The sequence below is a fragment of the Pseudorasbora parva genome, chromosome 15 (assembly GCF_024679245.1).
Source record: "Pseudorasbora parva isolate DD20220531a chromosome 15, ASM2467924v1, whole genome shotgun sequence".
In the NCBI taxonomy this organism is placed as follows: Eukaryota; Metazoa; Chordata; class Actinopteri; order Cypriniformes; family Gobionidae; genus Pseudorasbora; species Pseudorasbora parva.
In genome coordinates, this window is record NC_090186.1 from 20,585,890 (window position 1) to 20,613,775 (window position 27,886).

Genomic DNA, 27,886 nt, shown 5'->3' on the forward strand with positions numbered 1-27,886 from the left:
CTCAAATCATTTTATTTTATGCTACACAGAAATAAATTCATTTAGGCTTGGAATGACATTAGGGTGAGTAAATTATCAAATTTTTGGGGATGAACAATCATATTTTTCAAGAGTTAACACGTCATTTAAGTAAGACACTGATATCTATTTTTCATGAGGCTATTAAATTTAATTAAATCTATTAAAAAAAGTTAATAAAACTTTTAAAGAGAAAAAAAAAGCTTTGTCCTTAATTCATGAGATCCAGACTTTAAAGCTGTTTTATAGACTGTAGTTAGGCCAGTTTCATTTAAATGTAAGATCATGGTAGTAGTCACAGGGTAAAAAACATAGACAGTAAAAACCTTGCTCCTCATTATATAGCTATATGGTTTCTAAAACTATATAAAACATATAATAAACTATTATATTTGTAAGTAAAAAAAAAACACCTGTAGAAAATACGAAAACAGCCTCTATAAAAGTGATTTATATTCTACAATATTAATTTAAGTAATAGCAACATTTTTAATAAATGTTTCGTCCAAAACACTATATTTATTCGCTGTTAGCTGCAAGGTAAATTGTGGTTCTGCTAAAGTGAAACGTTTGTGTGTATTGCCGTTTTCCACTTTACCTCGTCATGAATACATGCTCGCGGCTGTTTTCAGCTGATTCAACACAGAACCTGTTATGTTCCCATATCATACGATTGTATAAAACAAAATTCTGAGTCAAAGTGCCGTATAGAGCAGCATTTAAACGCAGCGTACGTTCGTCAGCGGCTGTGCTGTGCGGATATTCACCTTTGCAGTTCCATGCGATCAAATACTAATAAATAGCGCCTAATATGGAAGGGAGGTCTCTCTCACTTCAGCTTGTCAATTCAGAAGACAAACCAATGGGCCGCTGTCGCTGCATGTTGTCAGTGGTACAAAAAAAAAAAAATGTTTTAAAAACTACCGGCCCCAAAGTGCGTCGGCCCACCGGGCAAATGCCCGGTATGCCAGATTACCAGTCCAGCCCCGAGTGTGCCAAGCTTGTTGCATCATACTCAAATAGACTCAAGGCTGTAAATGGTGCCAAAATTGCCTCAACAAAGTATTGAGCAAAGGCTGTGAATACTTATGTAGATGTGATTTTTTTGCAGTATTAATTTTTAATACATTTGCAAAGATTTCAAACAAACTTCTTTTCCATTGCCATTATTGGGTATTGTAGAATTGAGGAAAACAATAATTACTTGCTTTACTAAACAATAATTTTGGAATAAGGCTGTAATATAAAATGTGGAAAAAGTGAAGCGCTGTGAATACATTCTGGATGCATTGTAATTTAATCCAGATTACATCTAATCAGTTACTATCAAGCACTGTATACTTTATAATCCATGTTATTTATTAAAACACCATAATGAATGATTACAAGATAATATAAAATCCAAATCAATCAACAGTGCAGATGAAGTATCATAGAGGATTAGCACTTCTGTGCTTGGGTTAATGCTGGAATAATACAAGATCATGTATGCAGAGATCATGTAAATACACAAGAATTGTCACAAAACAAGTGCCTTTAACATGTCCTATGAGCATGGTTTAATGTTGCAGATCACTCCACTCATGGGCCGCAGAGTCCCATTGTCTTTAATGCTGAAAGACTGTCCAGGAACCAGACTGAACTCAAATCTCTGAAGCAGTTTGGCAAGCACAACTTTTGCCTCCATCTGAATGTAGAAATATGACAGATTTGTCATGATCACAGCAAATCTGGCACTTGGAAAGCCTAAAAGTCTAAAAAAATCTAAAGGAGAATAGGAGGTGCAAATGTGTGTTTGTTTGTGCTTTATCACCTGTGAGAAGACCTGTCCCAGACAGGTTCGTGGACCAAGTGCAAATGGGTAGTAGCAGTAATAAGGCCTTTCAGATAAGAACAAAAATTGATTTCAGCAGATTTCATGCTATAATGATTATAACATGTTCATTAAACTCATAATTACAGCTTGTCATCATAATTACTTACTTTGGGGCATTCGCATCAAATCTCTCAGGATCAAACTTCAACGGATCTTTAAAAAACTTATCCATTCTTTGTGACACATAAGAACTGAACTGTATAGAAAAAGGTGAAAATGGTTCAAAATATTGATATATAATATATATTGACGTTATTTTGACAAAAGTTTTTCACATTGTTGTACAAATTTATTGCTGATTTTAAATTTATTTTGATAATTAAAGAGACAGTTCATCCTAAAATTAAGTCATCGTTTACTCACCACGGTGTTGTTCTAATGTCCTGCTCTGCATCATCCACATAATGGCAGTGTATAGGGACCAGCATCAAGCTTTCTTTTTTTTAAGACACAAAAATATCACAGAATGATCCCATGTGTTGTAGGCTATATTCCATGTGTTCTGAGAGTTTATTATAGGGTTTGGTGCGAATCTAACCAAAATTGTATGTACTTAAATGATCATGAAACTAAAAAACATTTTCCACATTTTTTCAGGTTACACATCAATGAAAACAACAATAGCACTCATGTTTATTATTAAGGGAAATGTGGTTACTTGGAGGGTTTTCTGAGCTTTTTTGTGTTCAGGTTTAAAAAGCAAAGCTCAACTAATGTCACGAAAAGTGAAGTATATGCGGTAATTAGTATTTATTGAATTCAGAGTTAAAGATTCCTGTTCAGCCTTGTGTTCAGTAGGGGTGACCCCTAATAGTCGAAGATTCGATGCATCGATATGCAGGACCGGATTCCACCACTGATCTCATGGCCGAATCTTCACGGGTGTTATATAACGGGGGATGATACCATTTTGGCAATATGGGGGTGCTCAATATTAGTGTTATAAAGACGTGTCGTGGCGCTGAGTGATAGCCCCTTTAAGGGCACTGAGCTTCGCACAGGACGCGTCGCGAAATTCGAACACATACACCGACGGCGGCATTCGACGCCTGTCCGCGGCGATTAAATGTATATTTCCCTCAAATCGTGAATGAACATACTGATTTCACCCTGTGCTACAAGATACACTCATCGTGCAGCTCTACTGTCAGAAGTAGATTGAAAATTGAGCTTGCGCAAGGCGTGTACATAATGTTCACGTCTGCCTGAAGTGAGATAACGTTACCTGAGACACGGCACTGAGCTTCAGTCCAGTGTGCGACCCCCTTCAGGCACAATCGGCTTGAGAACGTGCATATAAACGCACTCAAAGTGTTCTTTTCCTCTCTAGGCAGGTATTTTTTTAGGTTTATTTATCAAAATGTTCTTTTATATATTTGTGTGATGTTCTGTGTTTCGATCGCGGCTTTTAAATGTTATGAGAGAAGGGTTAATTTACGAATGTGTAGTGTAGCCTAGTTTTGATCACTTTATTAAAGGTCCCATTCTTCGCGTGTTTTCGAAACTTTGATTATGTTTACAGTGTGCAATATGACATGAGTTCATGTTTCGCATGTAAAAAAAACCAGTATTTTTCACACAATTTACTTATCTGTATACCAGTGTTTCCTCTGTCCTAAAAACGGCCTGATGATTTCCTTGTTCTATGAAGTCCCTCCTTCAAAAATACGTAACGAGTTCTGATTAGGCCAGCGCTTCCCGCGCTGTGATTGGACAGCAGCTTAGCATGTTGCCCGGAAAGGTCCCGCCTCTTATCATAACGGGTAGATATGCACGCTCAATGTTATTGCAAAAATGTCTATATTGCCTTATCAATTTGAGTGGGAATCAGATCCGGAGAACATCGAAGAGGATCGATTACAACCTGCTCAGGAAAGACTTTTGCTGGATGTTTCAGAATGGTAAGCTGTCTATTCAGCAGTTTAAATTGATCATTACAAACACCAACAATCGATGGTGTCTGAATGAATTACTACACTTTTACATGCTAAGTTTTTCGGATTTGTTTCAATTACCTTCTAACGTTAGTTAACAAAGCTAGACAGTGTTGTACTTTGTGTCATAAGTTACATAAACTGTTAAATGGACCAACTTAAATAATAAAATACACTTACCGGTTGTGGTCCATAAACAACAAAGAGGGAACTGCGTCATCTTTTAAGAATAATCTTTCTCCGAATCCGGCATTAAACTGATTGAGATTGAGGAAGCAGTCCTCAGCAAAATGTGCTGCACATAGTTTTAAATTGTGATTATAATTTTCCGGAACCGAGTTAAACATAAACTGTAGCCATTGATCTCTACGTACAGCGTCCATGGGAAGGCCAAATAAAGGTGATTTGACTCCGGGATGAAAATAACAGCGTTTCAGTGGCATGGCGACAAACACACTCTACAAAAACAACGCTTCCTATTCTCGACCTGCGAGAGCAAAAGGACAATGCCCCCGAATTTGCGTGTTCTTGTGGGCTTAGGGTTAGTCAACAAAGGTTTTAGTTGCGTCATTACAGCAGGAAGTGCAGGGCTGTAGTCCAAACCGGCCGTTCGCTGTAGGCTTTGAAAGGGAACTTTTGTTAAATAAAATATCTCGCTTGGCATTGAACTTTGAGCTTTATAATTTTACAGGTATTATTTATGCTCTAACAGCAACATTACACACTAACTAAAGTTTGAAAGATGGAATCGCAAAGAATGGGACCTTTAAAAGTGGTGGCTGTGTGCTGTGTGTAAAGTAAAATAAAAATAGTCTTAGCCTCCTACTGACTAGTGTCCTGCCTTTCCCAACCCGTTTATACCATTTTTTTCCCAGTCTTTTTCCAGTGTGTGGTTTACAAACACATAGATGATTCGACTATTGGTCGACCATAGAGAGATTCGAAAATTCTGATTCGAATGTGTAAATCCTTAGTCGGGGACACCCCTAGTGTTCAGAGAAATGTGTGTAGTTTCCTCAGTACAGTAAAACAAAAGTGTTCGCATTTTCTCCATGATGAGGAACTGGAGCTTCACTACCAACACACGGAAAATATGACTTCCAGAAAAAGCACACAAGTTGTGAGAAATCAAGATGAATAAAAATGCAGCACCTACATCCCAATAAAAGTATCCATTTACTTTCTTCATTGACATCTCCGCACTGGAACTTTTTGTTTATACGCCCAGAACACTTGGATCTTACGGCATGTGCGCATGGGTTCATTCTGATACTTTTGAGTCTTTTTAATAAAAATTTAAAAAAAAACTTTAAGATCACTATTTACTGCCACTATATGTATGACTTTTTCTTTTTAAATTCTCCTTTTGTGGTCCGAAAGAGAAAGATATGGCATTAGAACAACATCAGTGTGAGTAAATGTCGGTAGCTTTAAATAAAATAAAATATTTCCAAACAATATTGAAGATCTTTCTCCATTTAAGTAGACAGGAGCTGTAAGCTACTTGTGAGACTAGAAACATTCGCACCAGCCAGGTACCATGATGGCCACAGAGTAAACAACCCAGCATTACTGGAAATCTGGCAATACTCACTATAATAGAACAGCCCCCTGGGACTTTCAGCCCATTTATAACCATGTCCTCATGCAACCAGCGATTGGTTCCTGGAGCAGTGGGGTACAGACGCAGTGTTTCCTTCAAGACCTAATGCATGGAGCCAATAATACAAAGACCATTCAGAGAAATTGATACAGAACCACTTGTGTTTGTAGCATGTAAAACACCATCTCTGCAGACCAACCTGAGACAAGTAAGTTAATTTTCCAAGGTCTTCATATAAAATGTCTCTCTTTGTCCCAAGAACTTCATCCACTTCAGCTTTAGCCCTGGGAATGAAAAGAAATTCAAACTAGAGTATTGTAATCCAAACAATTTTAGAGAAGTGTTTTACCGTTTATATATCTCAGGATGTCTCCCTAATTCCATGATTGCAAACGAGAGCTGATTGGCTGTTGTCTCTTGCCCTGCAAAGGAATCAAGCACTGTTTGTAACGGCAGGGGTATATGAGCAAAAATTAAACAAACTGTAGCTCACCCGCAATGAAGAAAGTCACGAAATTGTCCAACATCAGCTCATCATCTTTTGCATTATTAGCGTTTTCCTCCTCTGCAGCAAAAATGGAAAGTCTTACATAGTTAACAATTAACTATACCTTGTGTTGAATATATTATTAGTGAGGCTATTAATTGATTACAATTTGGGATCAATTTAATTACATGATATGCTGTTTAACAACGTAAGGCCCTGATATACTAGCGAACAAACTATTATGATGTCCTTATGAACAAAATCAGGCCATAACGAAGTTAATTTTGGAAGTTTGACACTACGGAGCCCCGCACATATCATGCGGGATAAAAAATATGTATATAGTGGCCATAAATTAACAATTCGTTCCCATGTTTTACTAATTTGTTCTCTGTTTTTTTTTAAGTAAATTGTGCACATGATATAATAATGTATTCCCCATTTTAGTAAATCGTAGCCACTTTGTAAAAATTTCTTCCCTTGTTTTAGTATAATGAAAATGAGGGAACAAATTATTAAAACATGATGTACTAAGAAAATCAACTTTCCCTTGAGCTTTTGATATATAAAAGGTCATGGTAATATAAGTTTATCCTGTTAGTTTCAGAGCTGAAAACTTCCTTGTTAGTCAAAGAAAAGCTTTTATAGACACCAGGCCCAAAAAACGTTTGTGCGCTTCATCCTGACCGACTCATCGGATCACGCTAGCCAGCAGCAATAAACACGTTGATATCAAGATATTGTGGAAGAACACTGTAACAAAGTTCGTAGATGGGAACGAAGGAGGCAGGAACCAGCGAACATTTAACAAGTTTAATCAAATAATAAACAAAATGAAAGTAATGCGGGCAGCCCCTCACGGATGACTGCCCGCACATACTTAACAAAACATAAACAAAACTCAACATAAAGTCCAGGCATGGTCCTCTCTCGTCCTTTACTGTCGCTCTTCTTATATGCTTCCGAGCTCCCTTATGAGAGGACTCGAGACCGGTGTGGCTCGCAGGTGACGCTCATTCGCAATCACATCCTCTGTCTCGCTCCCATGTCTCTTGCTCGTCCACCTCACCACAAACACAGTCGCTTCATTTATTTTTAATGAAGTTCTAGCTCACGTGGGGAAGACCATTCGTGTGTGTTCATCTCAGGTGCTGGATTTGTAGACACAAAATGTTATGCCTTCTATATTGGATCTGACAGGAATGGTGCAACAAACTTATGTGTGTAAAACGTCTTTTTTATATGTAATAGTTAGTCCCAGGGCTATGTGTTTTGCCAACAGGCGTAGGTTTTGGTAGCCTGTCTGGAGAACACATAGCCAATGCATTTGTAAATTGCTTTTTATTGTTTACACCTTTAAAGGTAGCGTAGGTAAGAATGATCTAAAACACTTTTGTCCAAATTTGTTTAAACTTTCTTTATATGTCAATACATAATTAAAATGTAAGTACTCTGAAAGAAAGAGAATAAAAATCAAGTGACTCTAGACTTTTTAATCTGCAATAAACACTGCTCATTATTTTCGTCATGGACGAAACAAGTGATTGGCTTTGGCGACTGTCACTTTCTCTCGCTATCATGGCTACCACACCTTTTGCTACAGGATCTGCCCACATGCGTGAAGAGCAAAATAATGGCAGAGAAAGAGCATTCAAAATTCAGGTTTTGCAGTCAGCGAAGGCAAACAATGCAAAAAAAGGAAGACAGGAAGACAAGGCAATGCACAAAAAGTCTTTGGATAAACAAAGAAATCAAATGCGAATAAATATCAGCAAGGCTTTCCAATGATGGTGAGAACTGAGGGACCTCAAGGGGCTGAAAAGCGACTCCTTGCTGGCTGTATGTCTGCTGGACAGGTAATCTTTCATTTTGATTATACATTTTTTTTAGTTTATTTTTTCATGAAGCATGTATCACTAGCACACATAGCTGCCTAATATAGCTAACATAACATAACATAGTACTTAGCATAAAGTTACAATGTTATACACTTAGCGAGCCATTAGTAGAGTTGATAAATACTCAATATGCTTAGCTCAAGTTGATCTCTGTCGTGTTGAATTTAGCAAAATATAAATAAGATACTTTAGATAACAAAATGCATGTGCAGTACACCTCATCCAGGAACATTTTTTAGAACTAAGTTAGCTTTAGCTACTACCCTCAGTCTGAACTCTTTTACCATGTTCACCGGGAACTTTACCTGCACGTTTATTTCTGCCTTTGGTTAGTTTTTATATTATCTACCTAAAACGGTAGCGCGTTCTTGTGTTTTGGGGCGTGGCTTTGGAAAGAGCCCAGAAGGGAGAAGGTTAGAGGATGGATACCCGACCCGAGCCCGACGGGTTCCGACGGTACCCGACGGGTCGGGCCGGGTTCGGACAGATATTTAGATATGACGTTCGGGTTCGGGTCGGGCTCGGTCACGTCAGCGCGATAAGGCATTGAACCTTTTAAATTTAAAACTGCTTATTATGCAAGTAGCCAATGGGCCTGTTTAACTTGATGCAATGGTTTGTTTTTGTGATTAAAATAAATGTAAAATATTACCCTAACATCCGTCTTCATGCACGCGGAAATTTGTTTATGTCGCCGTGACAACAACGCGCAACACGTGCGTGCATATTGCCCCCGGCATCCTTGTCATTCCAGTGAGCTCAACTTCAGCGCTGCTGGCAGCAGGACAGCCTTGAAGCTGTCCACAGTTGATGCAATCCTTTTTCTGCATAAAACCTCGATTAGCCTAAACTTTGATGGATAGATTATGTAAATAGATCCCATGTTGCAGTTTAGGAACCATACAGTTTGAGAAAATTGGTAAGATGACTTTCATTTCAATAAGCATTTCAATTGTGTTACGTTAATGTTTTGTTCTGTTAGCTTGGGCCATTTTTAGCAGACCTTTGTTCATTTAATTTCAGTTGGCTATTTGATTGGGCTCTGTGTAACGTTTGATGCCCCGTGTGTTCGCGCTGATGCGCTCGTCTGTAAACATTTCAGAATGCCTTCCTTATGTTGCTTAATAAAAGCGGGCTTTCCACACAAACAAACGTACGTGTCATTAGTATATGAGGGGAAAAAATAGATTTTAACTGTCGGGCTCGGGTCGGGCTCGGACATAAATATTTTAATGCCTGTCGGGCTCGGGTCGGGTTCGGTTACTGCTCTGTCGGACGCGGGTCGGGCTCGGACAGAAAAATGCGGCCGATCCGCACTCTAGAGAAGGTGGAGTGAATGGAAACAATGAGCTGTCTTTAAAACAGTTGTGAGAGGTCTACAGACACAACATTTTTATACTTTCTTTTTCAGAGTACTTACATTTGAATAATGTATTGATATATGAAGAAAGTTTAAACAAATTTGGAAAAAAAGTTTTTTTTTAACCAATTCTTACCTATCCTACCTTTAAAGGTGCACTATGTAGGATTTTTGCAGTAAAATATTCAAAAACCACCAGGCCATATTTTTGTTCAGTTTTTACAATATCCCAAATGTTACCTACTATTTGTAAATTGTGAGAAAATTTCTATTTTAACCAATGAGCTAGGACGTCTGAGGGAGTCGCCTCTCAATTGCGCCATATCTGCATTACCCTCGGTTTTCGGATTTATTTGGCAGAAACGCTTTACTCTTAGCAGTGTGCAACGTTTCACAGCAGCCGCTGAGCGAACGCACAGAGTAACGTCAAAACATCATTTTAAACACACTTAAATGCATATGATATGTTAAACAGAGCTGTGTTACCTCATACGTATGCAGTGGCGTAACTTTTTTTTTTTTTAAGTGGGTATGACGTGTATGTGTGTGTGTTTATATAAAGATGTCCAGAAATCAATTCAATAGTTATTTTATTAATATAAACCTCATGATTTATTCTTGCATCTATACCAAAGATCATCAGTGGTTGTATATCAAGAGCAGGAAATATGGATATGAAATCCTTTTATTGTATATGAAATCATATGAATTGTATATGAAATATTTTATTGTATATGAAATCATTTTATTTCATGATTTCACCGGAACAAATAGAAAGTCTAAGCAACGGTGTTAAGCAATTTAAGCGCTCGTCCGTGTGTAGACTTCACATGCACGATAACAGCGGGAACGAGCGCCAGATCGCCTCTTATATAACAAACGAATGATATTATGCTCTTATAGTTAACCAGAGATGTTTTGTTTGTATTACTTAGGTTAATCCGTGCAACAAGATGTTTCAATGTTTCAAAAAGTGGTGGGGACATGTCCTACCCATCCTACCCGCAAATTACGTCTATGTACTTATGACCGGAAAAGCGAAAATGGAGCTGGTGACTGTGTCCCGTCATAACCTCAGCATCCTTTTACCAATATATTCACTCTCCCTCCTCTGAACATGTCCAAACCATCTCAACCTGGCCTCTCTAACTTTGTCTCCAAAACATCTCACATGTCTGATGTACTCATTCCTGATCCTATCCATTCTCGTCACTCCCAAAGAGAACCTCAACATCTTCAGCTCTACCTCTAGCTCTTCCTCCTGTCTTTTCCTCAGTGCAACTGTATCCAAACCATACAACATTGCTGGTCTCACTACTGTCCTGTACACCTTTCCTTTCATTCTTGCTGGTACTCTTTTATCACACAACAGAACTGACACTTTCCTCCACCCATTCCAACCTGCCTGCACACGCTTCTTCACCTCTTTTCCACACTCACCATTGCTCTGGGCTGTTGACCCTAAGTACTTAAAATCCTGCAACTTCTTTACCTCTTCTCCCTGTAACCTCACTGTTCCACTTGGTTCTCTCTCATTCACACACATGTATTCTGTCTTGCTGTGACTAACCTTCACTCCTCTTCTCTCCAGAGCAAACCTCCACCTCTCTAGACTTTCCTCCACCTGCTCCCTGCTCTCCCTGCAGATCACAATGTCATCCGCAAACAACATAGTCTTGGTCATTCTAACACCTGGATATATTTATTTTTGAACCATTCCATTGTAGATTTTGCTTTATGTTTTGGATCATTGTCTTGTTGGAAGACAAATCTCTGTCCCAGTCTCAGGTCTTTTGCAGACTCCATCAGGTTTTCTTCCAGAATGGTTCTGTATTTGGCTCCATCCATCTTCCCATCAATTTTAACCATCTTCCCTGTCTCTGCTGAAGAAAAGCAGGCCCAAACCATGATACTGCCACCACCATGTTTGACAGTGGGGATGGTGTGTTCAGGGTGATGAGCTGTGTTGCTTTTACACCAAACATAACATTTTTGCATTGTTGCCAAAAAGTTCAATTTTGGTTTCATCTGACCAGAGCACATGGTTGGTGTGTCTCCCAGGTAGCTTGTGGCAAACTTTAAACGACACTTTTTTTTCTTGCCACTCTTCCATAAAGGCCAGATTTGTGCAGTATACGACTGATTGTTGTCCTATGGACAGAGTCTCCCACCTCAGCTGTAGATCTCTGCAGTTCATCCAGAGTGATCATGGGCCTCTTGGCTGCATCTCTGATCAGTCTTCTCCTTGTATAAGCTGAAAGTTTAGAGGGACGGCCAGGTCTTGGTAGATTTGCAGTGACCTGATACTCTTTCCATTTCAATATTATCGCTTGCACAGTGCTCCTTGGGATGTTTAAAGCTTGGGAAATCTTTTTGTATCCAAATCCGGCTTAAAACTTCTCCACAACAGTATCTTGCACCTGCCTGGTGTGTTCCTTGTTCTTCATGATGCTCTCTGCGCATTAAACGGACCTCTGATCACAGTGCAGGTGCATTTATACGGAGACTTGATTACACACATGTGGATTCTATTTGTCATCATTAGTCATTTAAGGTCAACATTGGATCATTCAGAGATCCTCACTGAACTTCTGGAGAGAGTTTGCTGTACTGAAGGTAAAGGGGCCGAATAATTTTGCACGCCCAATTTTTCAGTTTATGATTTGTTAAAAAAGTTTGAAATACCCAATAAATTTTGTTCCACTTCATGATTGTGTCCCACTTGTTGTTGATTCTTCACAAAAAAATACAGTTTTATATCTATGTTTGAAGCCTGAAATGTGGCAAAAGGTCGCAAATTTCAAGGGGGCCGAATACTTTCGCAAGGCACTGTAACGTACTACGAAATACCAATCGCTGTGTAGTTAGTGAAACTGTAAACTCCTTTGTTCAGACAAAGGAGCTTATCAATGATGGTTCTCTCAGGTTTTAGACTCTTTGCATAACTTCATCCTTTTTTTTCTGACCCGGTTCTTTCCAACCACTTTAACTTTGCCTCTTACCACATAGATATTTTGTGTAGATGTTTTGTTTTGTTTTATGTGTTTAATCTCATTTATGATTTAGTTATTAAAGTTTGTGCACAATATATGTTTGGTTCTGACTCCCTGCTGCAAACAAATGATCACTTAAATTATCTTGTTATGTGGTCTAAGCGTATATTTAAATACAAAAGCAAGAATTATTTTTTGTAGCCATGAAAAATATCAATTTCTTAGAATTAATTAAGGGGTGGGGGGACACTCAGTTTCAGTCAATCTCATGTCAATCTTGAGTACCTATAGAGTAGTTTTGCATCCTTCATATCTCCGAAAAGTCTTTAGCTTTATTATAAAAGCAAGATAGGCTGTACCGAGTCTTTCCGGGGAAAAAAACGAGCGGCTGGAGGCATATCGTGTGGGCGGAGCTAAAGAATGACGAGCGCGCAGCTACTGCACAAGAGCTACTGAAAGCTGACATTGTCATGCGTGGAAAAGAAAAAGTTACTCTAATAAACCATGGCTATTAATCAGATTCAACTAATACATATATGATCCAGAATCAGATACGGAGGCTAAAATGAATTAAACAGGAGAAGCAGCAACATCAGGACGTCCGTCTCTGTGGTATGTAGGCTACTGTATTTAGTGGCTTGTCAACATTTGCGTTTGTTTACTCGTGGTTTATGATGACATGATTTGGTTTATGGACTATTGTATGTGAATAAACCTTAGCAGTAGCAAGCAAAACGGGTTTGCACGTCAGATAGTGTATAAAAAAACAATGGAGCAGCACATTTGAATGAAGAAGCACACTTTGTGTGAACGTCCCCATGGTTTATGTTTGGGTGGTTTAACAATAAACAAACTGACACCTATATTGGTCAGCTAAACAAATGTATTTAAACACACACCGTACATCGCATGCTCCATTGATAAATTAACTATACACCATCGTGTTGTTTACTGATGTTTACTTACGCCACGATAGCCAACAACATAGACATTTGAAGCAGTTTTACTCACCACCTGCTTCCAAAGCATGACCGTGAACCTTTATCGTTGGGACCGCTCCAACAAAAACACACTTCTTTGGTAACATTGTTGATTTGGTGAAGTCCTGAGACAGCAATGACCATGGAGATCCACTTTTGCGACACGATTGAAGTGTGATGTTGTGACGCTTCTCGTCATTTCTGCGTTCAAAACGGTTCAAATGCAGCGCTGCCTTCCGGGAATGCTATGCTGGTGCGTTAAAGTCGTTTTATGTCACCCATAGGAATAAAGTGGAGAGCGGTGCGACAGAAGTGTTGCACTGACAAGTGGATCTGCAGCTTGAGAGCAGTGTTTACGGGCGTGCATTTTCTCTCTCGCTCTAGTCACGTGCGCGCCCACCCTTCCGGGAGAAGAGCCCGTACGGCCCATACAAGGACATTCCGACCAATTGACGTCAAGCGGACTTATACTCGAAAAAAACTCTACAAAACTTGTGAGAAACCGGAAGCAGTATTTTTGACACAGAAATACTCCATCGAAAGGTCCAACTTGGTTTTTGAAACTTTGTCCATGTTTAGGATGGGAATCCAAGTCTTTAACAGTGTAAAAAGCTCAATATGCATGAAACAGCATTTCACGCCCCCTTTAATAATCAATACTGAGCGTTCACAGGATGAACAGATTGATTGATTGTAATGTTAATGTAGCCATATCAAGTTAATCTATTTAACGTATTCAAATATGCATAATTAATCATAATGAATAATCATGAGTTATGAATAATTATTCATATTTACCCTCTGAGCTAATTTGCTACATTGAACATAAACATAACCCATTTAGTAAAGTTCACTGTTTTTATAACTGTTGATTCATATCCAAGGTTTTTATACAGTGGTGTAGTATTTTTTATTACTGTATGATATACAGTTTATTTGAGAGTGTAGTGTAGTATATGTGCAGTATTTATCAGCTGAGCCTGTTAATTAATGTTTAATATTTGGTTTGCTTAACAAGTTTAGTAAGCTATTTGTTATTTATCTGTATGTGTCTGTCAAAACATAAATGTAAAAACTTATGTAGAAAATATACTTAACAATTTAATGCCACTTGAGACCCACATACCTGCTGTTCTGAGGATTTGTGTGAGAATGTCTTTGGGTACGTCTTCACCATTTTCTACTGCTGTCTTCCTGTTTTCTATCCATTTTTTTCCCGTTTTACGCAGGAGTTCAGCTGCATCTTTAGTTTGCTGTATAATCTTCCAATTCTTGGGAAAAAGCTTCCACATAAAAAAAAATTATATAGCACTAACCATACAACTTTAAGGTGACATAAGCATCTTTGGATAAATTCTTACTCTAAAAAATGGGTCTCTGATATCGTACACCATGCCTTTTAAACACAACTCTATTGCATTTTGGAAGGGGCTGTCAGTTTGCGTCAATAAATTCAAATCAACACCGAACGCCACCTGTAAATGAAAACATGACTAAGTATCAGCATCTGATTTGACATTCCTTATATTAGGCTTTCCCTTGGATTAGCAGAAAAGGAGAGTGAAACCTTGCAAATGACATCAAGTGTGACACAGTTGACCAGTTCGTGCATTATGGCAGGTGTTTTCGTCTCTGCAATTTCCTCCAGCTTTTCCATTAGGCGCTCTGACATCTCATTAAAAGTGCTCATCAAGCCTCGTAAGTATCTGACCAATGAAATAGCATCAGCTGAGAATGAAAATGTCATCTGTATCACATTTTAGCATATCAGAGGTTTTCTGTATTTTACTCACGAGCTGCTAAAGGCAGGATCCATGATGCGACGCTGCCTGTACCAGATGTCATGGTCTCTAGCCGTAATGAGCCCGTTACCCAGGAACCTGATAAGATTGAGTCATGTGACTTATTCAACTATATAGCCCCCACCATAGATGGTCCCCACTGGCAGAGCAAATCCAATTAAAACATTCAAAAATGAATTAAGCTGTATCTTTTTAAAAACATAAATTCAACATATAACAAATAACAATAAATACAAAGCATAATTTTTTTTTATTTTTATGCTCCCAACTTTCAACTTAATTTTTTTCAAGTTTTCAACTTTCATTTTTATGCTTCCAACTTCCAACTTTCAAGTTTGAACTTCATGTGGTCTCCTGCATTTGCATGTGTATGAATGGAAGTCAATGGAATGAAAAGTAGTGTAAAAGTTTAGAGTTGTCAATTTAGTGTTAATTCACTACAATTAATTATAAATAATGTGTTAAAATATTTTTTAATCATGTAGTTAAACAACCTAATTGCTGCATTTTATTTTTTAATCAGTATATTATGTAATTAATTTAATTTAGATTTTTAGTTGATTGACAGTCCTACTGTCACAGAACCACCGGAATAAACAGTCGGCAAAGATATAGGATCCAAATGCAGGGGAGAATTTAATGACACAAAAAACACAATACCGATCAAAAATGAGGAACAAAATAACACTGCGCAAACGCAGGAAACAGAGAACCAAGAACACCTGCATAACCGCAAACCTGACATAAAAACAACAATTGACGGAGAACAACTGAAGCACTGGGGTATATACACTCATCTAAAGGACTATTAGGAACACCATACTAATACGGTGTTTGACCCCCTTTCAGCACCAGAACTGCCTCAACAAGATCAACAAGGTGCTGAAAGCATTCTTTAGAATTGTTGGCCCATATTGATAGGATAGCATCTTGCAGTTGATGGAGATTTGTGGGATGCACATCCAGGGCACAAAGCTTCCATTACACACCATCCCACAGATGCTCTATTGGGTTGAGATCTGATGACTGTGGGGGCCATTTTAGTACAGTGAACTCATTGTCATGTTCAAGAAACCAATTTAAAATGATTCGAGCTTTGTTACATGGTTAATTATCCTGCTGGAAGTAGCCATCAGAGGATGGGTACATTGTGGTCATAAAGGGATGGACATGGTCAGAAACAATGTTCAGGTAGGCCGTGGCATTTAAACGATGGCCAATTGGCACTAAGGGGCCTAAAGTGTGCCAAGAAAACATCCCCCACACCATTACACCACCACCACCACAAGCCTGCACAGTGGTAACAATGCATGATGGACCTTGGACCATGGACATGTCTGGCACCAACAACTATGCTCAAAGTCGCTCAAATTACCTTTTTTTCCCATTCTGACATTCAGTTTGGAGTTCAGGAGATTGTCTTGACCAGGACCACACCCCTAAATGCATTGAAGCAACTGCCATGTGATTGGTTGATTAGATTATTGCATTAATGAGAAATTGAACAGGTGTTCCTAATATTTTAGGTGAGTGTATAAACAGGGGAATCAATTTTAACAAGATAACAAGGGGGAGTGGCTAATAGGGAACACCCTGGGAAAACTAATCATGAAGAAAACTACAAAGAACTACGAAATACCACAGGAACAGAACACAGAAACAATGCACAGATAAACTTCAACATAAAAGTCCCACAGAGTGCCATACACAGAACAGATGTGACACCTACCATATAAATGGCAGCAGCTAGGCATTGTTGTGCACAACCAGGCATTGTTAGGCAGAGCTAGTGAGAATAGAACTTGCCAACAAAGCACGCTATTTGCACTCTTTATATAAATATGTATAGCTGCATCTGAAAATGCACACTTCCCTACTAGTAGCTGAAAAACATCTTGGTTACGTATGGTAACCCCCGTTCGCTGAAGGAGGGAACGGAGAAGTACGTCGGACTGAACGGCGAATTGGGATCACTTTTGGGAGCCCCTATCAGCTTCGAGATGTAGAGAACGGGCCAATGACTTTTGGCGTGCGTTTCGCAATTCACACCCCACCCCGCAGCGCAGGCATAAAGCGGAAGCGATCGCAACGCACTATTGTTTTTCACTGAGCAGCCGAACTAGTGACTCAGCCTGCAGTGATGGTACAGCAACTGTGGCGACGGGACGTACGTCTCTGTTCCCGCCTTCAGGAAACGTTCCCTTTCAGACGGTTATGTTCGACGTACGTCGGACTGACCGACGAATTGGGATCTCTTTGGAAAATGCCATGGTTACTACCACTTCCAGCGCCCTGCTAGAGCCCCTCAGACCCCGTCTGTACCGGTTCTGTTCTGCAAAACCCATTCAGCAGACTACTGGATAACGCTGGGAAAGCCTGCCCGAGGGGCCGCTGCGGAAGCCACATCATGCCCAGAGGGATTTACCATGTGGAGAATACACGTATGGACTGGCTGTGGGCATTACAACATACGGAAGTCCCAGGGGTGGGCCCCGGCCACTTTAGGTGGGGGAGTAACACCAAACTGAGACAGCAGAGCGGGCTCTGCCGAGGGAAAGACACGGGCTTGCCGTAGGGAGCTGTACCGTGGAAGAATACACATATGGGACTGCCGTTGGGGTCACAACATATAGAACCCAGCCTAACACAAGTTCCACCAATGCATATGAGTCCACCAATGCGTCTGACTGCCGCGGGTTGCGGAGAACTCGACAGGGTTCGCCATTCTTGGGAACTCGACTGGAGCATATAAGCACACGTATCCGTTCCATGAGGAAGGGAGTAGCGCAGTAAGCCGACACTTAGAACGGGCACTTCGGTGTTACCAACTATGGGAAGTGAGTACACGGGAAGATACCAGCTCTACACGTAGGCATTAGAATATAGCGAACGTGTTGGGTGTCACCCAGCCCGCAGCTCTACACATATCTATCAGCGAGGCGCCACGAGCCAGCGCCAAGGAAGAGGCCACACACTTGGTGGAGTGGGCTCTAACCCCGAGCGGGCAGGGCACGTCTTGGGATGCGTACGCCAAGACGATGGCATCCACTATCCAGTGGGCCATCCTCTGCTTGGAGACAGCCTTTCCCTTCTGCTGCCCTCTGTAACAGATGAAGAGCTGCTCTGATGTCTTAAGCTTTGTGTTCTGTCTACGCAAGTCTGAAGGGCACGGACGGGACAAAGAAAAGCCAGGGCTGGGTCTGCCTCCTCCGAAGGCAGCGATTGCAGGCTCACCACCTGGCCCCCGGAAGGGAGTGGTGGGAACCTTGGGCACGTATCCAGACCGAGGTCTCAGGATCACATAAGAGTTGTCCGGCCCGAATTCCAGGCACAATTTGTCGACCGAAAATTCCTGCAGGTCCCCTACCCTCTTGATGGAGGCTAATGCAATCAAGAGTATCGTCTTCAGAGACAGAATTTTTAACTCTGCTGACTGCAAAGGCTCAAATGGAGGTCTCTGCAGTGCGGTCAGCACCAGAGACAGGTCCCAAGAGGGTATCGAGGAAGGAAGAGGCAGATTTAGTCTCCTCGCCCCCCTCAGGAACCTGACGATCAGGTTGTGCTTCCCTAAGGACTATCCACCTACCAAATCCTGATTAGCGGCTATCGCGGCAACATAAACTTTGAGGGTGGAGGGAGACAGCCTTCTCTCGAACCCGTCTTGTAGGAAGGAAGCACAGCACCGAACGAACATCTTCGGGGGTCTTCTCGGTGAGAAGAGCACCAGTCGACAAACAGGTTCCACTTCAACGCATATAGGTGCCTCATAGAGGGCGCTCTAGTGGAAGTGATGGTGTCTACCACAGCCTGTGGCAGACCGGTTAGAACCTCCGCGTCCTGTCCAGGGAACAGACATTGAGTTTCCAGAGGTCCGGACGCAGGTGCCAGAGGGTGCCCCGTCTCTGAGTAAGGAGGTCCTTCCTCAGATGCTTCTGACTCCATAACAGGAGGTGGTGGGCGAGTTGTGACATGCGACGGGAGCGTAGACCACCCTGTTTGTTGATGTACGCAATGACCGCAGTGCTGTCCTTACGGACCAGAACGTACTTGCCATGTAGCGGTGTTTTAAAGTGGCCCAGTGCAAGACTGAAGAACTGCTAACAACTCCGGGCAGTTGATGTACCATTGCAATTGAGGCCCCGTCCACAGACCCGAAACTACAAGCCCATTGTACGTGGCACCCCAGCTGGTGGATGAGGCATCCGTGGAAACAATTGCATGCCTGGACACTTCTTCTAGGGGCACTCCTGCCCATAGAAATGCAGGGTCCGTCCACAGGCTGAAGGTTTGGTGGCACCTCTGTGTGACTGAGACATGGAGGGACCCGCTGTGCCGTTTCTGCGTTAGCATTCTGAACGGTAGCCTGTAAAGGTTTCGGTTCAAGTACCGCAGATCCAAGATCGGCCATAACCCGCTGATTTTCTTGGGTACAATGAAGTATTGGCTGTAGAAGCCAGTCTTCATATCGGCTGGAGGGACCGGCTCAATCGCGTCCTTCGCCAGTAGGACTGCGATTTCCACCAGAAGCACAGGGGCGCCCTCCTTTGACAGGGAGGTGAAGTGAATGCCCCAGAACTTGGGGGGGACGCCGGGCGAACTGAATCGCATAGCTGAGTCTGATGGTACGGATGAGCCAGCGGGATGGGCTGGGGAGCGCTAGCCAGGCCCCCAGTGACCGAACCAGCGGGACCAACGGCACCACAGAGGTAAACGCAGCGGGGCAGCGCAGAGGCACGCAGGGACCCGGCCTGGGCGGCATGGTAGCGGCCTGGTAGTGGTCTAAGTGTGTGGGGCAACACAAACCTGCTTCCACTGAGGGGACGCGGGAATGTGGGGAGGCCGCTTGTGGCCATCCCGCACGCCCCCTGCTGGCGATTAGAGAGGTGCCTGAGGGTGACAAGGCATGGCAGCGTCGCCACTGCCAAGCGCGCTCTCTTGGCACCCAACGGTATCGGAACTGCTCTTAAAAATGTAGAATTTTGGGTACCACTGGATGTTTTTAGCACAGTGGCAGAACCGAATTTACTAATGGTTCTCCACCCGGCCCTCCTCCGGAGAAGAGCAGCTCCTGACCAAATCTGGGTGACCCATCCCAGCAGACTGACAGCCGAGACGGGTGGCATCGAGGGACCGATGCCCATGGCAACGAGCAGACTGAGGGGTCACCAATGTTTCTGGACCAGGGTGGACATCATCTGGCCAAGGGCCAGCGCTGTGACTTTAAATATAAAGCTGTCACTGCGCAGCTCAACCTTGGCTCAGAACTACCCTCGTGCACCAAGAGTGCTGGGCAGAGGCAGCCGGACAGTGGCACTGCCACCTCACCGATGAGGGCAGTGAGAGAGAGAGGAAAAAACTTTACACAGATTATGGCCCCAATGGTGCTCCATATTCTGGCACCAATGGCTCCACACTGCCAAATTTTTCCCAATTCACATCCGGGAAAAAGGCAAGGGGGCGGTCAAGGCAAATTTATGCGTTGCACCACGCCTCGGCCAGCCGGGAAAGCATGGCTGTCAAGTATGAATCTGATTCAGCATGAGTGGGAATCTCAGCCTCATCTTCATTTTCAACACATAACAGCCCTTTCTCCGATGAAGCGATTGACATCTGTCCTCTGCTAGAGCCCCAAATGAAACACTAGGTCCCTCTTTTTTTTCTTTTCTTTTTTTTAGGGACCAGATAGTGAGCGTGGCCGTGAGATGGCACACTGCGCGCTGAACACTCAAGCCCTTTATGAAAAAGGCAAGCGAACAACATGCCAACGTGGTCATGCTCTCACTGAACACTCAACTGCTCTTTTAGAAGAAAATTTGCTCTTTTAAATGTGCTGAAGCACCCAGGAACAACCGCGGCAAAACAGAAAAGATTAGTGCAGCCCTGTGTATGCTCTCACCATTTGGAACACCCTTACCGAACCAACAGACCAAACAGTGCTGTGAAAACAGCAGTTTATCACTGTATCAGTGAGCTCGCGGCCATCGCTGATCGTGCCGTCTCAACAGCACTCAAAGAAGCCTCTTCTCTCGTTCTCTCTTTCTCTCTCTGCTGAAGCAGGAACAGTCTTCTTCATCAACACCGTGTTTGGCTCCGAAGTGAATGACAATAGTGCGTTGCGATCGCTTCCGTGCATGATCAGGTGTTAACCACATTTTCTACTGACTGAGAAAAGAAATACTGCAGTAGATTGACTAGAATGCCCTATTTTACTGTCATGAGTGAATATTATAGAAAAATTCCACACTAGAGTTATACAGAGTTTGCAAAACCCCACAAAATTATGCTGAGGGGAGACAATCAATAAACCACAGACCTGCAACACACTAATTAAATGCATGAATATTAAAATAAACAGATATTAGATATTAGAAATATTAGAAACATTAGAGTTAAGGGCACCTTAAGCATTTTAAAAATCTAACCCTATATAACAACAAACTGCCAAACAAGAGAGAAACGCAGAAGAACATTTAAAGGTCTAGGATATTTTCAATACATTTAGGAACACTACAGTCTCTGAACACGACGCACGTCTGTCTAACAAAGAATGAATAAAGCAGTTACTTTTTTGCCTAATATTCTTTGAATTATCAGTCTGTTTATTAACTTACATCATTGTATTTCGTGAAGCAGAATAAGCTATGGTGTGATTGCTGCTAATCAGACATAGCCCGTTGTAGGCTATGCGTGTCTTTTAAATTTATTTTTAAGACGTGATGAAATATGTGAGCATACTCGCTGCTAGTTCATGTTTAGAGCACTAGAATATGAAACATCTTCATAAAATAAAATAAAAAACACTTTAACGCACTCGCTCCGCTCTGAGTCTGATATGACATCTGATATGTGGTGAGCATTGCAAATGGACCGCTCTCATGCGCACGCCGCGTGAAGTTTGAATTATCCGCTGTAATCAAGGACTGAATCCGAAATTGCCCTTTATAATTATTATTTGAGGGGACAGCCATTTGTAGTGGTGTCCGCGACCATAGTGGACATTATTGAGTTCACTCATTCATCAAATTCACAAGCTCGTTTTCATTCACTCCTTCAAGTGAACTGTATTAGTGGATAACATAGGGAATAGTAAAATAATGCTTCAGTGGGTGATATTGGATTTAGCCTTGCGATCTCAGCTGTGCTCTCACAACAGTGCAACAGTGAAACGGAACCCCTTTTAAAAAGTGTCGCGCTGTGCTGCATTCCGAATGTTGTTTAAAGCGGTATCATCAAAATTCATATCATAAAAATGAATACCGGTATTCGATATGAACCGGTATACTGCCCAGCACTAGTCCCACCTTCTAAATAGAAGAGCCAAAAAAAAAAAAAAAGAGCCAATCACAAGTTATTGCGTCACTGCAGCTGCCATTAGAAGCTCAGGTTCCCATAGAAACCTGAGACTCGCACTTTGGACTGCACGTGCATTGGCTGCCTGAAAAATTTGCTTTGTTAAAACTATCTGAGCATAAGAAATATATTATTTAATTGCAAGTTCAGCAAGAAGTATTTGACATGTCAGAATTCCCCTATTCATATAGATAGGACTTGGTCTTGGATGCCCGAAATAGCTGCATAGAGGTATTGCAAATATGGCTTTGCAAAATATAACACATTTTACTTGAAAGGGACTTTATTGATACTCAGCTCTAAATTATTTAAATTTAATTTTTTTGTCGGCTGATGAAAGCAGAATGTAATTCTTTTTGCATCATTGAATCATTATTTTCCTGTGTAACACAATAAAGCTGCTTTAAAACTATCTATATTGTATTACGCAATTAAAGTTACTTGACATCTTCACCCTTGATTCAAATATTATTAAAAACTTTTTAAAGACTTGAAACTACAACAATGAAACATGTCAAATTGTGCTAATTTTTGGTCAGGCTGTCATTCAAAGATATTACAAACAGAAAATATAATTTAACTGATGCAATCATGCATTTAACTGAACATGTTGCAAGTCAATATATGCTTTGTCCTTTAAGCATTTTGTTTTTCTGTGCATTAAAAAAAGAAAAAGAAAACCTTAATTTGTTGTTTACCTTTATTGCCAAATATTTTTGTCGGATAAATACCTTCACCAACTTTAGCATTTTTTTTTCTTCCTTCATATTTAAAATATTTAAAAAATATAAAATATTTTTCTCATATTTTGATGGTTTCATCAAACAAATATCCCCCCTGGACATCACTTTTTGCCACTACTGTAGATTATTTTAAAACGATCAAATATTAACTAAATGCTGCATGGCTCCAATTTTGATTTCATGGGGCCTCTGCAATACAAACTTCTAGATGGTGGTGGTACTGCAGTGACATATTCAGGACAAATTAAACATACCTTTTTCCAAACAAGTTAAAGAGCTGTTTGTAGACCAAAGGATCTTTGAGATACTTAGGTGACATCAGGATTGTCTACAATAACAGGGCAAAGATTTTTTTTAAATTACACTTTGTGGCTCCTGATAGATTTTTTTATATAGACAAAAAATATTCAATATTTACCTTTGTTGCTTCAGGACAATGGACCATGATCATGACATAATGAAAACTATTCATCCTGTACACAGGGCCATATTTCTCTCCCCTTAAAAACAAGATGGTCAAATTGGTGAGAACGCAAATTCTCCATACACCCTTAAAAATAAAGGTGCCAGGAAGAAGCAAAAAAAAAAAGAAGGTGTTTCTATGAAGAAAAATTAATGCCTTAAAGAATCGCAAGCGCAGGGTAACATTTGTGAAAGTGTACATAACAGATTGCAAGTGTAAATTAAATTTGCATGAGCAAGATAAGTTTGGTGTAAATTGCCTTTACAAAAGTGTAAGAAAAAAATATGTGCAGCATTTTACTTTTATTCATAAGTGTAATTTATGTATTGTGAAACTGCAGCTTCATATTAACGCAAAATTAATTTGATCTGTATTCTCATGACTTCCATTTTTCTGCGCTTACCCTTTTGACATGTTTCTTTCGCCAAAATACAGCCAAAATCATTGCACGCCTGTGAACGTCGATTTGCAAGCGAAAACAACGATTAACAAAAAATAAACAATTTTTTATTAAAAAAATTAAATAAACTGTTGCAAATATCTAAATGACTTGTTGTAGGGCAAAAAAGGTTCCTGAAATAAACCGATTACAGTCTTTCTTTTAGCTGCGCTTACAGTTTTGGCACGATTCTGTCACTGACTGAGTTTTTCAAGCAAGGAGGAAGGCAGGTCCACCTTCTTCTGGAGCCAATCAAATGAGCTCTTATCTGATTGGTTAAAAAAAAAAACCTCGCCAGAACACATCTTTATCTTCATTTTACTTTTAATGCACAAATTCATGTTAATAAGTAAATAAATAAACAGATCAGGATTGCTAAATAAGCTGTGCATCATAGGCTTATGTTTTCATCCTGAATTTCAAGCTGGTATATATATATATATATATATATATATATATATATAAAACACACACACACACACTGGGAAATCTAGAGATTAAACGATGGCATTACAAATGATAATTGGAGTTGTCCTTAAAATACATGTTAAAGGAAAACATATTATTGTTATTATGAACAAATTTTAGTAAAATACTACTACTACTACTACTACTACTACTTCTACTACTACTAACACTACTATATAATAAGTAGTAGTAGTAGCCTACTTAATAATAATAATAATAATAATAATAATTTTGGAATCACCCCTGATCAATAGTCAGGTGTAATTATGCATGCAGTAGTACAAATACTAGGTCTACTTTTAGCAGCATCAAGATTACAAACTGATATCTGGCAGGATGATGATGATGATGATGATGATGATGATGATGATGATGATGATGATGATGATGATGATGATACATGCACTGAATTCACATAAATTTTCTTTCTTAATTCACCAGCTCAGAATTCATGATGGAAACATATATCTTAAGTTAAACCTAATGGTGCACAGATTGTTAAGCGATTGTGCTTTATTTATTTATTAACATGTATGTGTGCATTAAAGGGGGGGTGAAATGCTGTTTCATGCATACTGAGCTTTTTACACTGTTAAAGACTTGGATTCCCATCCTTAACATAGACAAAGTTTCAAAAACTAATATTGGACGTTTGATGGAGTATTTCTGTGTTAAAAATACTCCTTCCGGTTTCTCACAAGTTTCGGAGAGTTTTTTTCGAGTATGGGTCTACTTGACGTTAATAGAACGGAAGGTCCTTGTATGGGCCGTACGGGCTCTTCTCCCGGTAGGGTGCGCGTGCGCGTGACTAGAGCGAGAGGAAATGCACGGCCGTAAACACTCTCTCAGGTGCAGATCCAGTCGTCCGTGAACACTAATGTCGGTTATAGTCCGTGCCGCACTCCACTTCTTTCCTCCACTTTGACATTAAGCGACTTCAACGCTTCAGCACAGCATTCCGGGAAGGCAGCGCTGCATTTGAACCGATTTGAACGCAGAAATGCTTCAGTCGCATCGCAAAGTGGATCTCCACACTCCAAGAAGTGTGTTTTTGATGGAGCGGTCCCAGCGATAAAGGTTCGGTCCTGCTTTGGAAGCAGCCGGTGAGTGAAACTCCTTCAAATGTCTATGCTGTTGCTTATCGTCACGTATGTAAACATCAGTAAATGACACGATCGCGTGCTTCGTCATTCAAATGCGCTAACGGTTACTGTTCTCTGTATAACGTAAGACTAGTCTGACGTGCAAAACCGTTTTGCTTGCTACTTCTAAGGTCTAGTCGCATACAATAGTCCATAAACCGAATCATGTCCTCATAAACTGAGAGTAAAGACAAATGTTGACAGTACATACCACAGAGACGGACGTCCTGCTGTTGCTGTTTCTATTTCAGCCTCCGAATTAGATTCTGGATCAATGGATCATATCTATTAGCTGAGATCAATAGCAAGGGTTTCTCCACGCTTGAGGACGTCACCGCTTTGCGCATTCGTCATTCTTTAGCTCCGCCCACACGATACGCCTCCAGTGGCTCGGTTTTTTCCGGAAAGACTAGGTACAGCCCATATTTCTTTTACAAATATAATAAAACTAAAGACTTTTCGGAGATATGAAGGATGCAATACTACTCTATAGGTACTCAAGATTGACGTGAGATTGACTGAAACTGAGTGTTTCACCCCCCCCTTTAAAAGTTAAATTTTGGCATTGAGAACAATGCTGAGCCAAATGAAGATAAAGATGTGTTGTGACTGAGGTTTTTCTTAAATCAAACAGAAAAAGAGTAAATCGAGAGTAAGCGAGCAGCTCATTTGATTGGCTTAAAAAACTGACTTCAGCGACAGAATCGTGCCAAAACTGTAAGAGCAGATAAAAGAAAGACTGTAATCGTTTTATTTCAGGAGCATTTTTTGCCCTACAACAAGTCATTGAGACATTTTTAACAGTTTATTTAATTTTTTTAATAAAAAATTGTTTATTTTTTGCTAATCGTTGTTTTCGCTTGCAAATCGATGTTCACAGGCATGCAATGCTTTTGGCTGTATTTTGGCAAAAGAAACATGTCAAAAGGGTAAGCGCAGAAAAATGAAAGTCAGAGGAATACAGTTCATATTTATTTTGCGTTAACATGAAGCTGCAGTTTCACAATACATGAATTACACAATGCTGCAAATATTTTTTTCTTACATTTGAAAGTCAATTTACACCTTTACAAAACTTATCTTGCTCATACAATTTTAATTTACGCTTGCAATCTGTTATGTACACTTTCACAAATGTTACCCTGCGCTTGCAATTCTTTAAGGCATTATTTTACCTTCATAGGTTTCACAGTGATGCCATAGAAGAAGAATTTTTGGTTCCCCAAAGAACCATTTTGTGAAAGGTTCTTTAAAGAACCATTTTTTTCTAACCTTTTTGCACTATAAAGAACATTATGTGAAATGGAAAGGTTCTTTGGATATTAAAGGTTCTTCATCGAACCACACTCTGCCAAAGAACCCTTTTTTTTCATGGGTGAAGTGTTGACAAAAATTGTCAGAAGTGGAAAGCATGCAAACTGTATTATTTTCCAACAGTTTATCAGAAGCTTACATGCCAGAAGATGGTTTGATATTTCTACATATTGCAATAACTTTCAGAATTTCTTAAGTGTTTTTTTTAATCTAATATTTGTAGGTAACTGAACAATTTATAAAAATATTTGAAATTGCATTAACTCACGTGACTTTTAACAGTAAAAGTATTAAACAATTCAAATCTTTTAGAGAGTGTGTGTGTGTGTGTGTGAGAGAGAGAGAGAGAAAGAGAGAGAGAGAGAGAGAGAGAGAGAGAGAGAGAGAGAGAGAGAGAGAGAGAGAGAGAGAGAGAGAGAGAGAGAGAGAGAGAGATGTAATATGTGATATAAAAACAGGCTATTACGTAACAGTTGTTTTGTAGGTGCAAGGTCAAAGTAACAAGACATTAGTCAAAAAATAAATGAATAAATAAAAACTCTAAAATAAGTAATGAGTTTATACAAGTTTTGTTCTTACCATTGAAGAAATAAGTCGTGGACAAGGCTTTTTGATTTCATCACTCTATTGAAAGATGGTATATGTCCCAGCAGAAAACTGTCAAAATATCATTTTCATTTTCATTAACCTGAGCTTTGATTATTAAATTAAATTCTAAATGCTAATTGCAATAGCGTTTTAGTTGTATCAACAACAGTCATACCTATAGATAGAGAACTAATTCTTAAAGTTTCTTACTTGTCTCTAGGAGGTCCAGGTATATGATCATATTTTTGATGAACATGTCTAACATACAAGCAATACGCAAGAAAGGCACCGAAAGCAGCAGCGATCAGGTAAAACATTATAAATGAGACCCATTCTGAGATCATGATGGCGCTGTACTGTGTACAGTAGATCAGTGCTCAGTGCTAATGTCAAGATATGTCTGCAGACCGGTGTTACGTGATTTTCGG

The 27,886-nt window shown here is 40.2% G+C and overlaps 1 protein-coding gene across 2 annotated transcripts; it reads right to left on the minus strand.

Moving 5' to 3' along the window:
- Positions 1-1,296: 1,296 nt before the first annotated feature.
- LOC137041273 (cholesterol 24-hydroxylase-like) lies at positions 1,297-27,872 on the minus strand. 2 transcript variants are annotated; one of them, XM_067417337.1, is made up of 15 exons: positions 27,669-27,872; positions 27,450-27,527; positions 23,463-23,544; positions 23,299-23,372; positions 14,943-15,029; positions 14,717-14,855; positions 14,511-14,624; positions 14,276-14,432; positions 5,925-5,996; positions 5,781-5,853; positions 5,631-5,715; positions 5,423-5,533; positions 2,002-2,090; positions 1,832-1,898; positions 1,297-1,705 (listed from the first exon to the last, which is right to left on the minus strand). In XM_067417337.1, exons 1-15 carry the CDS (start codon positions 27,800-27,802, stop codon positions 1,565-1,567), a joined length of 1,503 nt encoding a protein of 500 aa, XP_067273438.1. In that variant the 5' UTR covers positions 27,803-27,872; the 3' UTR covers positions 1,297-1,564. The 2 variants fall into 2 exon arrangements, 1 of the variants encoding a protein (XP_067273438.1); XR_010898079.1 differs by lacking the exon at positions 1,297-1,705 and adding an exon at positions 2,258-2,330 and having other exon boundaries at positions 1,862-1,898.
- Between the last annotated feature and the right edge of the window lie 14 nt (positions 27,873-27,886).

Coding starts and splice junctions, on each gene's coding strand:
- LOC137041273 (XM_067417337.1), bottom strand. CDS start 27,802: ATGATCTCAGAATGGGTCTCATTTATAATGTTTTACCTGATCGCTGCT. Junction 5,997..14,275: donor ACAAATCCTCAGAACAGCAG/GTATGTGGGTCT, acceptor TTTTTGCTGCAG/AGGAGGAAAACGCTAATAAT. Junction 1,706..1,831: donor TGGGACAGGTCTTCTCACAG/GTGATAAAGCAC, acceptor TTCTACATTCAG/ATGGAGGCAAAAGTTGTGCT.